Source organism: Monodon monoceros, unplaced genomic scaffold, assembly GCF_005190385.1.
Source record: "Monodon monoceros isolate NGI ecotype Baffin Bay Population unplaced genomic scaffold, NGI_Narwhal_1 Contig2617_ctg1, whole genome shotgun sequence".
Lineage (NCBI taxonomy): Eukaryota > Metazoa > Chordata > Mammalia > Artiodactyla > Monodontidae > Monodon > Monodon monoceros.
This window is the reverse complement of record NW_021698530.1, coordinates 167,291-180,036: the sequence shown is the minus strand read 5'-3', so window position 1 is coordinate 180,036 and position 12,746 is coordinate 167,291. Positions and strand designations below refer to the sequence as shown.

The 12,746-nt window shown below is 44.9% G+C and overlaps 1 protein-coding gene across 1 annotated transcript in view; it reads right to left on the bottom strand.

The window, feature by feature from the left end:
- The window catches only part of FMN2 (formin 2), a 328,287-nt gene that overhangs the window by 288,945 nt on the left and 26,596 nt on the right, over positions 1–12,746 (bottom strand). The window contains exons 3-4 of the mRNA XM_029226181.1: positions 4,245–4,485; positions 3,840–4,006 (exon numbers count right to left, since the gene is read on the bottom strand). Of these exons, the coding sequence (XP_029082014.1) occupies positions 3,840–4,006; positions 4,245–4,485 (408 nt within the window). The remainder of the gene's footprint in view (positions 1–3,839; positions 4,007–4,244; positions 4,486–12,746) is intronic.

Genomic DNA, 12,746 nt, shown 5'->3' with positions numbered 1-12,746 from the left:
GAAGGAGTCTTAAGGGACCATATCCTGAATGTACTCTGGCAAAATGACCTCCGTCCACACCTAAGGGGCAATGAGCCAGGGTCCGTGGTGGGCAGCAGGCTGAGATGCCTTGCCCACAGGTAGCAGGGCAGTGGCCCAAAACTTCAAGTATGTGGTGTGTCACAATAGTGAATGCTTTGCTATTTCTAAGGATTTAGAAACCATGCTAAATATTTCAAGAGAGAGTTTCCCTCACACCTGACAGATGAGTAAAACAGGTTCCAAAAGAAGAAAGTCTTTCCTCAGACCACAGAGAACACAATCCACAACTCAACAACACATGTTACCAAGCTGCAGGCAGGAGGATTATTCCTATATTTTCCCTTGCTATCTTCAGAATTGCTCTAGATTAGAGTTTTATTTGAGATATAAAACACAAAGAAACAAACAAAGCAAAAAGCAAAGGTGAGGATAATGGCAATGCTACTGGCTATTAAAGGAGCTCAATCTTTCTTTCTGATTTGAGAAAATGTGACTATGAAAAGGGCTGTCAGCCCTCTTCAGTGGCTGAAGAAAGGTTAAGTGTCACGGCCTTAAGTCAATGACGTTCCACTCAGCAGAAAGCAAAACCTATTGTTCATCAGGTGATATGCTAGGTTATTAGTTTTCTAAATAAACAGAATTTTATTCAAGAAAAGTACATAAGGAACACCGGTTCTGTCCTTACAATACTTTCCTCCTAAAACTGGCCTATCTTCTCGGCCTCAGTAAACGGCGCAAACACCCACCAGACACTTAAGACCAGCACCTTTGACCAGCACCAGCATCTTTGATTCCCTTTTCCATCGCCCCCCTCGTCTAAGCCCCGGAGGTCCCATTAGCTCCACCAGCAGGGCAGGACCCCTCCCACACCCACCGCCCCCTCTGTCTCCTCCACTGGCTCTCGCTCAGCTCCTGCGGCAGCCCCCCTGCTGTTCCAGCTCCTGCTTCAGCCCCTGGAACAGCACCCAAGGCCAGGTCCCATAAGCCATGCGCAGCACGAAACAAACACGCTCTTCCCCTGCACAACCCTCTAAAAGCTCCCACTTAAAAAAACGCATTATCCTTCCATGGCTTTCAAGACCCTGAACGTCCTGGCTCTGTAGTCCTTTCTGTCCTCAGGCCGTGTCTGCGCTACCCCGGGGGCACTTGCACTTGCCTCTGGGCTCCTGGGGGGACCTTCCCTCTGACCTCCCCTCAGGGCTCCTGACATTACATGCGGGGCTTCCTTCTAAACTCTCCCCACCCCACCTTCACTGACCATATTCCACAGGTTCACTTCCTTCACAGCACTTATCAGAATCTGATGTAAGTCCATTACCTCCACTACATGTTTGTGTTTTCTCCGTCTAGCTCCACTGTGAACAGGATGTAAATACGGAGAACAGGAATCTTAGTTCTCTTGCTCACTAATACATCTCTGGAGCCTAGAACACTGCCTGGCATAGAGGGTGCAGTCAGTAAACATTTGTGAATGAATGAATGAACATTATCACTCAAAACTATTTGCTTTTCAGTATTCTTGAAGTTTCAACCAAGTTAAAATGTGAGAGAAAATGTGAAATTCTTTCACATTTTCTATAGCATCTCTAAAGCAAAATGTTAGGCCCTAAAAATGTATAAAATAACATGGAACTGAATCAAGAGGGTTGACTGAAGTAGGCCAATCCATAAACTGCATGAAAAAGATCTCCACATCAAACTCTGGGGCTCTAATTCCGTGTGGACGGAGATAAAGGGTGATGCTCTCAGGGAAGGGAGCAAAATTAGGGGTGGGAAGAGGACCTGTCATGAGCTTATTCCTGTTGTGTCTCAAAGGGCAACTGTCCTCAAGAGAACTGTTGGTGAAAAACCCTAGCAGCAACTTTCTGGCAACCAGCAGAGAGGCTAATTATCAGAAACTGCTCTCCCTACACAAAGTGCATTCCTCCCCCTTCCCTCACTAATGCCTCAGTTTGCATAACTCCCTGTACTGTTAGCTCTTCTGAGCTTTGCAGAAAATCCTCAATTATGCATACAATAAATGCACATTTCTGCTGTTGAACTGCCATTTAAGTATCTGGAAGAATGTCTCCTATTTGTTTTGTGTTAGGTTTGGCATGAAAGTGGAAAGGTAGCACAGAGCCAATGAATAAAGTGAGAAAATGCAACCGCACAAACTTGCAAAAGAAATTCCCCACTCTGAGAGAATTATTTCATACCATATTAAGGGACTGCATTCATTTTGCTTGTCACTCTCTATGCCATAGCCGGCTGCCCCCCAAAATGACAAGGCCAGGAGGGGTTACTAGTCTCTCTAACACAAGAATGGAGGAAGTAGGAGGTAAGAAACAGCTAGTTCAGTAATTTTTTTAAAAAGGAGGAAAAGGGTTATTCTATTCTTTTCAGTTTACTCCAATTCCACATTTATTGACTGATAAGACTTTATTTCTGAGCTTTAAGGGAAGAAAGTGCAGTCAACTTGGGAATAGTTTTAATCCAAAAGCAAGTGTGAGGCACAGCTAGTGTTTGCCTCTGTCTGTCCCATAATTCTTCTAATTCCTAGTTGCAAACTGATGTATCTCCTAGAACACAGCTCAATAAAGCTCTTAGCTCACAACTGTCCCCAGGTTCTGTACCTGTAATAACACACCTTTCAAAAAGGAAAAGGGAGGGAAAATTTAATTATCCAATTTTTCTCATAGAAGAAAAAGATCTACCGAGCAGTGGTTAGCTGCAATGTCATGAATGGATAGATGGACAGACAGATAGACGACTGATAGATGGATGGATAGATGACAGATAGATAGACAGATAGATAGATAGATCAGTTGATCTTAAAAAGGAAGCTTCACAAGTCACAGTACATCCCAGGGAATCTTCTTCCACATGAGAAGTATCAGGAAGATCTCATAATATTTTATGTGGTTTATTTTCCTAATACTGAAAGGAGACCACAGTTGTGATGGGTAAAGAACAGGAAGAAGAAAAACAGGCGCATATGGACGTTTTGTTATTTACTACCACTTCTTGATCTCAGCCAGGGCTCATTTCCATCATCTTCAAACCCCTCTTTCAGTCACGCCCACACAGAGGAGAAGGAGTGCGGTCAGAAGCAGGGCACAGATATAACCAACCTACAAGGATGAGACCTGTACCCTGCCTCATACACTCCGAGCTCCACACAGGGAGCCAAGCAGACTCCACTTTCCTCATGAAAAAGTCTGCTCATTACAACCCCCAGGGTCGCACACGTACCACATACATGAGAAAGATGAGCAATACTCTGGTCTGGAAGCAACAACCCAGCTGTGCTGTTATTTGTTATGAGTTATCAAACAGCTTGAGAATGACTGTTCTGAAGTATTAACCCTCTTGGTGAGTGGGAGCTGGGGAGGAAGCAGACAGTGCTGCTTCGTGTCAACAGTTAGTACCTGGATGAGCCATGAACTCACAGGAATAGTGCTCCAAAGCCCGCATAAACCTGCTGCCTTCTGGGAACAAAGCCCCTGCCCTCAGAGCTGCTTCTGAAGGTATGTATATGACCAGCTAAGTCAGAAATACCGACTCAGAGCCACTTAAAAACCATCACTGGTTAAAGCAGGCTAGAAAACTGCCAAGAGTGGCCATCTGTTAAGAAAAGGAGGTTTGGCAAGTATACTTAAGAATACCCTAGTCATAAAGGAAACAGATGTGCTAAGCTGTTGAGTGGCAGGGGCAGGAAGGCCTGCATCCCATGCGGGTCTTTAAATTACAGGGCGATAGGTAGACACACATCAGAGCTGCTGTTTCCACTGCAATCTGCTTCACAGCCATTGAGTTCTGTGAATTCTCCTACTTACATCAAACGGAGCTGAGCTGGACTGGGCATCCTGACCACACGGCTCCCTGAAGCAGTCACCGAAAGGAAGAAGGAGACCCATGGCTATGATCCGCGAGCAGAACTTCTCTGCTTCTTCTGGAGGCCCGTTCTCCTGCTGGTTGAACAGCTTCTCCAGCAGAGTTCGCCCTGCAGGGGAGACACGGTCGTTAAGCAGGTGCACTGGCGGGTCCCCTGGCTCAGACTCCCGGAGGAGGGGCCGACAAACACAGCTGGGGTAGCACTGTTGCCAAGGCTTTGCTGTGCACAGGGAATACTCTGCAGGTGGGCCTGGGTACCACACGGGAAAGGACAGATCTGGGTCGCTCTCCCATCCCCACAATACCTCCCCGCCTCCAAAGAGAATGGGACACGTGATGGGACCTACATCCTCTTCCATCTGAAGAAGACCCAGCCTTTTGGGTTTCACTGGAAATCCTCCTTCCACTCTTTGTCAACCGGCCGGTGGCTCTCTGAGGAGGCAGCCAGTAGTCACCATTTGGGCTAAGAAATGTCAGTGGCTGCCTCACAGTCTGAGGGATGGCTGTCGGGGGGCAGGAACGGGGTGGGCAGGGAGGCAGGCACCAGCCACTGGAAGGGGACAGGGCTGGCCCACAGAAAATGCCTCCCTGAAGAGGAGAGTGACAGAAACTCAACATCTTCTCATATGAGCCTCAGAAACATCACTCTAGGGTAGGTCTACACTTGAGGATTTCTATTACTTCCCAAAGAGAGACAAGAGAAGAGAGGCACATGGAGACGAGAGCGTTGGCTGCGGCCCAGGCCCACCGGGTCCCGTGGCTCTGAGTCCCGTCCGCGGGGAGAGCAGAGCGATGAGGGGGTAACCCGGCGTCTGCTCTCACTGGTCACCCAGAGCCGAGAGCCGCAGGCCAGCCCCTCATCTGTCTGACTCTCAACTCACTATCCAGAGAGTGGTTTTGCTGGCTTCTGCACTAATCATCTACAGTGGAGGAAACAGGAAGTCTCCAGGGTCACTCAGTTCCCGCTGCTCCGGCCCTCCCTCTATCAGCAGGTTCAGTCTTCAAATTTAGAGTAAAGTCCCGTATCCAGAAAAGCTCCCAGTGACCCCCTTCTGCACTCTCCCGGCTCCCTTCAGAGCTCCTCTTTGTCATTAATTACTTTAGTTAATTATTTGTTTAATGTCTACCCCCCTCACTATAACACGAAAATCTCTGACAGCCAGCAGACATCCTGCAGACCCGGCCACTCGCACAGAAGAACCAATGAACACTTTCAGGAATTCTGAATGAATACAATGTTATGTTTCTGTGATAAAGACTCATTCACATCATGGTCAGAACTGGAAATGAAATATTGGTCTAGACCAGGGGTCAGCAAACTTTCACTGCAAAGGACCAAATAGAAAATATTTTAGGCTTTAAGGGCGAACTAAGCTCTCTGCTACACATTCTTCCTTGGTTTGGCTTGGTTTTCAACAACTTTTTTTTTTTTTTTTTTTTTTTTTGCTGTACGTGGGCCTCTCATTGTTGTGGCCTCTCCCGTTGCGGAGCACAGGCTCCGGACAGGCAGGCTCAGCGGCCATGGCTCACGGGCCCAGCCGCTTCGCGGCATGTGGGATCTTCCTGGACCGGGGCACGAACCCGTGTCCCCTGCATCAGCAGGCAGACTCTCAACCACCGCGCCACCAGGGAAGCCCTGAACAACTTTTAAAAATGTAAAAAGCATTCTCAGCTTGGGGTTGTGCAGGGCCAGCCCTCACTCTACACATCAGTCACATCTAAATTTCAAACGTATACATGTTCAGTTCTGCCGGATGGTTTCCATGCAATTTTAGTGCCTCTTCCTATGTTTGTTTGTAAAATAAAACTAAATTCAAAATCTACCTCTCATACGTAGAATGACAAAGCAGGGCAAAAGAGGCTCTCTGTTTTCTCCGTTCCTGTGGGTCACTAGAGAGCATTTGCAGGTCTCCCAGGACATTTTCTGAGGGGAAACTGAACTCCTTTTCCTACATAACTTAAGTTTGCCTGCACCTAACTGGACCCACACACCTAGGAAACCACATCCCTCAGTTCTCAAGTGATTGTCATTACAGTAAACCCATCTTATGCAGACCATCTTACAGTAGCTCCGCAAATGGCCAGAAAGCTAAATAGTTCTTTCCTACAACTCAATCTTGTATACGACGTAAAACAGGGAGACAGGATCTCGCGTGTGTGTGTCCCAGAGTGAATGAACGTGTATGTGTTCATCAAGCCAAAACCTTATGAGCAGTGGTAGGGGAGCAGCGTGGAAGCACAGCCCCAGAGCTTCGTGCCCTGAGGGCGAACATCCTTCACCAAAGCACCTCCCCCTGGGCAGCACTTCCAGCTCTAACAGCCCTGAGTGTCCCCCTGGTGGCAAACTCGCCCTGGGCTGGGAGCCCTGCCCTCACCTCCCTGCCTTCACAACAGCCCGGATGCCCCAGGTCTTCCTCTCACAGGCCTCTGGGATGAATATGTCACGTCCAATCCCACACGCTTAGGGACAGGGAGTGGGGGTGACTTCTTGATTCCACAAAAACTTTCAAACGATGTGACTCCTCCAAACACTCAGCGCCCTTGACACTCCTGCCGGCCCTATTCCTGCAGCGTCCACTCCTTCTGGCCCTTCCATCCCTCACTAAGCCCTCCACCTCCTCACTTAACACCCTGGTCTCCCCTCGACCCCATCATCATCGTCACCGACGCTCATGGAGGTAACTCACCCGTGACCGTGAGTCCTGCCTTCACCCCGCAGGACCCGGCCCGTCCATCCCCCGGCTGGGCCGCCTGCGCCAGGCCCGCGTCCAAGTTCACTCAGCCCTCAGGGCTCCCTGTCCCCCTCGGGCTGAGGCTGTGACACAAGGCCCACCTCCCGCTGCCTCTTGCAGCTCCCTGGGCACCACCCGGCGCTCCCGCACCAGAGCACTCTGCCCCGGGACTTGCATGACCAACACTTTCTCACTCACTCACATCTCTTCTCAACTGTCACTTCCCCCACCCTCCCTAAAACAGCACCTACCACCCTGTCCCATTATTCCCTTCAGCCTCCAGAGCTGGGCCCTGAGCTCCTGCGAGCCCGTGGGCCACGCAGGACATGGAGTATCAGCTCCATTTCAGCAGATGCTGGTGTCTGTTCACCACTTTCACCCAGTACCTCAAGGAAGGCCTGGCCCAGAGCAGGTCACCAGTGAACCAGTGTGTGGACATCTAATCCCCAACACGACTCTTTTGGCTCTGCCTCTAGAATCTCCATTAAACCTTCATCCTCCACATGGGCCTTGAATCAGTCACGGTTACATGGTTACTGCCACCCATGCCGGTCGATCCCAGGCTCCACCACCACACCACAACCAGGCCCCCACTTCCCTCTCCCTCTGTCACATCAGCCTGGAAACTCACACACACTCCAGCCTGGCCCACCCTTCCCTCCGCCTGCACCTGAGCACCTCAACACCACAGAAGAAAGACACACACGCTGCCTGTTCTCACTTTACTATCTTGACTATAAACGTCAATCAGGCCCAACCCTGCTCTGCATTCTCAACTCAGCTTCCAGTCGCCCCCCTCATCCCACTCTTTCCAATGAGGAGATGATGACCCTCTCAAATAATTTACTGAGAAAATGCAAGGATCTGGGACAAAGTGTATACGCAGAACACCCACACCTGCACCCTCCTCTGCCTACGCTTCACGGTGGACACCCTGATCCAGACAAAAGCAAGTTCTTCCCTCTGTGTCCTGGATCTAATTCCTTGTTGCATACATGGAACTTCACTCTAATTGTTCCTTCTCTCTCTGAATCATGAAGACGCCCTCCTAGACTGGACGATTCCAGAATCACAAATACATGCTTAAACTGTAAAAAAAATCTCCATGAGCCCACATCATTCCCCACCGCCAGCTACTGTCCCATTTCTTGGTTTCCTTTCACATCAAAACTGCCAGGTATATCATCACAAAGTATACAAATAACAAATGTTGAAGAGGATGTGGAGAAAAGGAAACCTTCATACTTTGTGGGTGGGAATGTAAATTGGTGCAGTAACAACAAAAAGCACTATGGACGTTTCTCAAAAAATTAAAAATAGAACTGCCATATGACTTACCAATTCCACTGCTGGGCAAATCTCCAAAAAAATGTTTCAAAAATATATGCACCCCAAAGTTCATAGCACCACTATTTATGATAGCGAAGATATGAAAGCAACCTAAATGTCCATCAACAGATGAATAGATAAAGATGATGTGGTATTCCATTCCAAGTATTATTGGAATTACTTGGAATATTCCAAGTAATGTTCCATTGCGACATGTATACAATGGAATATTATTTTGCCATAAAGAATGAAATAATGCCATTTGCACCTACATGGATGGACACAGATTATCATAGTAAGCGAAGTAAGTCAGAAAGAAAAAGACAAACACCATATGATATCACTTATATGTAGAATCTAAAATACGATATAGGGGATTTGGTTCAAGATGACGGAGTAGAAGGACGTGCTCTCACTCCGTCTTGTGAGAGCACTGGAATCACAACTAACTGCTGAACAATCATCAACAGGAAGACGCTGGAATTCACCAAAAAAGATACCCCACATCCAAAGACAAAGGAGAAGCCACAATAAGACGGTAGGAGGGGCACAACCACAGTGAAATCAAACCCCATAACTGCTGGGTGGTTGACTCACAAACTGGAGAAAACTTAACTACAGAAGTCCACCCACTGGAGTGCAGGTTCTAAGCCCCACATCAGTCTTCCCAGCCTGGGGGTCCGACAACGGGAGGAGGGATTCCTAGAGAATCAGACTTTGAAGGCTAGCGGGATTTGATTGCAGGACTTCAACAGAACTGGGAGAAACAGAGACTCTACTGTTGGAGGGCACAGACAAAGTAGTGTACGCATTGGGACTCATAGGAAGGAGCAGTGACCCCATAGGAGACTGAACCAGACCTACCTGCTAGTGTTGGAGGGTCTCCTGCAGAGGTGGGGGGTGGCTGTGGCTCACCATGGGGACAAGGACACTGGAACAGAAGTTCTGAGAAGTACTCCTTGGTGGGAGCACTCCCAGAGTCTGCCATTAGCCCCACGAAAGAGCCCAGGTAGGCTCCAGTGTTGGGTCACCTCAGGCCAAACAACCAACAGGGAGGGAACCCAGACCCACTCATCAGCAGTCAAGAGGATTAAAATTTTACTGAGCTCTGCTCACCAGAGCAACACACAGCTCTAGCCACCACCAGTCACTCCCATCAGAAAACCTGCCCAAGCCTCGTAGAGAGCCTCAACCACCAGAGGACAGACAGCAGAATCAAGAAGAACTACAATCCTGCAGCCTGTGGAACAAAAACCACATTCACAGAAAGGGAGACAAGATGAAAAGGCAGAGGGCTATGTACCAGATGAAGGAACAAGATAAAACCCCAGAAAAACAACTAAATGAAGTGGAGATAGGCAACCTTCCAGAAAAAAATTCAGAATGATAGTGAAGATTATCCACGACCTCGGAAAAACAATGGAGGCAAAGATCGAGAAGATGCAAGAAATGCTTAACAAAGACCTAGAAGAATTAAAGAACAAACAAACAGAGATGAACAATACAATAACTGAAAACTACACTAGAAGGAATCAATAGTAGAATAACTGAGGCACAAAAATGGATAAGTGACCTGGAAGACAGAATGGTGGAATTTACTGCTGCAGAACAGAATAAAGAAAAAGAATGAAAAGAAATGAAGACAGTCTAAGAGACCTCTGGGACAACATTAAACGCAACAACATTTGCATGATGGGGGTCCCAGAAGGAGAAGAGAGAGAAAGGACCCAAGAAAATATTTGAAGAGATTATAGTCGAAAAGTTCCCTAACATGGGTAAGGAAATAGCCACCCAAGTCCAGGAAGTGCACAGAGTCCCATACAGGATAAACACAAGGAGAAACACACCAAGACACATACTAATCAAATTGGCAAAAATTAAAGACAAAATAAATTATTGAAAGAAGCAAGGGAAAAATGACAAATAACATACAAGGGAACTCCCATAAGGTTAACCTCTGATTTCTCAGCAGAAACTCTACAAGCCAGAAGGGAGTGGCATGACATATTTAAAGGGATAAATGGGAGGAACCTACAACCAAGATTACTCTACCCAGCAAGGATCTCATTCAGATTCCAGGGAGAAATCAAAACCTTTACAGACAAGCAATACCTAAGAGAATACAGTTCCACCATACCAGCTCTAAAACAAATGCTAAATGAACTTCTCTAAGTGAGAAACACAAGAGAAGAAAAGGACCTAACACAAACAAGCCCAAAACAATTTAAAAAATGGTAATAGGAACATACATATCAATAATTACCTTAAACGTGAATGGATTAAGTGCTCCAACCAAAATACATAGATTGGATGAATGGATACAAAAAAAAGACCCATATATATGCTGGCTACATGAGACTCACTTCAGACCTAGGGACACATACAGACTGAAAGTGAGGGGATGGAAAAACATATTCCATGCAAATGGAAATCAGTAAAAGCTGGAGTAACAATACTAATATCAGATAAAATAGACTTTAAAAAAAGAATGTTACAAGAGACAAGGAAGGATACCACATAATTGATCAAGGGATCAATCCAAGAAAAAGATATAACAATTATAAATATATATGCACCCAATATAGGAGCACCTCAATTCAGAGGCAAGTGCTAACAGCTATAAAGAGGAAATTGACAGTAACAGAATAATATAGGGGACTTTAACACCCCACTTACACCAATGGACAGATCATCCAAACAGAAAATTAATAAGGAAACACAAGCTTTAAACGACAAAATAGACCAGATAGATTTGATTGATATTTATACGACATTCCATCCAAAAACAGCACATTACACTTTCTTCTCAAGTGCACACAGAACATTCTCCAGGATAGATCACACCTTGGGTCACAAATCAAGCCTCAGTAAACTTAAGAAAACTGAATACATATCAAGCATCTTTTCTGACCACAACGCTATGAGATTAGAAATCAATTACAAGGAAATAAACATAAAAAACACAAACACATGGAGGCTAAACAATACGTTACTAAATAACCAAGAGCTCACAGAGGAAATCAAAAAATACCTAGAGACAAATGACAATGAAATCACGACAATCCTAAACCTATGGGATGCACCAAAAGCAGTTCTAAGATGGAAGTTTATAGCTATACAAGCCTACCTCAAGAAACAAGAAAAATCTCAAATTAATAATCTAACCTTACACCTAAAGGAACTAGAGAAAGAAGACCCAAACAAAACCCACAGTTATCAGAAGGAAAGAAATCATAAAGATCACAGCAGAAATAAATGGAATAAAAACAAAGAAAACAATAGCAAAGATCAATAAAACTAAAAGCTGGTTCTTTGAGAAGATAAACAAAATTGATAAACCATTAACCAAAGTCATCAAGAAACAGAGGCAGAGGACTCAAATCAATAAAATTAGAAATGAAACATGAGAAGTTACAACAGACACCACAGAAATACAAATCATCCTAAGAGACTACTACAAGCAACTCTATTCCAATAAAACTGACAACCTGGAAGAAATGGAAAACTGTTAGAAAGGTACAACCTTGCAAGACTAAACCAGGAAGAAATCGAAAATATGAACAGACCAATCACAGGTAATGAAATTGAAACTGTGATTAAAAATCTTCCAACAAACAAAAGTCCAGGACCAGAAGGCTTCACAGGTGAATTCTATCAAACACTGTGAGAAGAGCTGACACCCATCCTTCTCAAACTCTTCCAAAAAAATTGCACAGGAAGGAACACTCCTAAACTCATTCTATGAGGCCACCATCAGCCTGATACCAAAACCAGACAAACATACTACAAAAAAAGAAAATTACAGGCCAATATCACTGATGAACATAGATGCAAAAATCCTGAACAAAATACTACCACACGGAATCCAACAACACATGAAAAGGATCAAACACTATGACCAAGTGGGATTTATCCCAGGGATGCAAGGATTCTTCAATATATGCAAATCAATCAATGTGATACACCATATTAACAAATTGAAGAAGAAAAACCATATGATCGTCTCAATAGATGCAGAAAAAGCTTTTGACAAAATTCAACACCCATTTATGATAAAAACTCTCCAGGAAGTGGGCATAGAGGGGACCTACCTCAACATAATAAAGGCCATATATGACAAACCCACAGTCAACATCATCCTCAATGGTGAAAAACTGAAACCATTTCCTCTAAGATCAGGAACAAGATAAGGATGTCCACTCTTTCCACTATTATTCAACATAGTTTTGGAAGTCCTAGCCATGGCAATCAGAGAAGAAAAAGAGATAAAAGGAATCCAAATTGGAAAAGAAGTAAAACTGTCACTGTTTGCAGATGATATGATACTATACATAGAGAATCCTAAAGATGGTACCAGAAAATTACTATAGCTAATCAATGAATTTGATAAAGTTGCAGGATACAAAATTAATGCACAGAAATCTCTTGCATTCCTATACATTAATGATGAAAAATCTGAAAGAGAAATTAAGGAAACACTCCCACTTACCACTGCAACAAAAAGAGTAATATACCTAGGAATAAACCTACCTAAGGAGACAAAAGACATGTATGCAGAAAACTATAAGACACTGATGAAATAAATTAAAGGTGACACCAACAAATGGAGAGATACACCATGTTCTTGGATTGGAAGAATCAATATTGAGAAAATGACTATACTACCCAAAGCAATCTACAGATTCAATGCAATCCCTATCATATTACCAATGGCATTTTTTTTTTTTTACAGAACTAGAACAAAAAACCTTAAAATTTGTATGGAGACACAAAAGACCCCGAATAGCC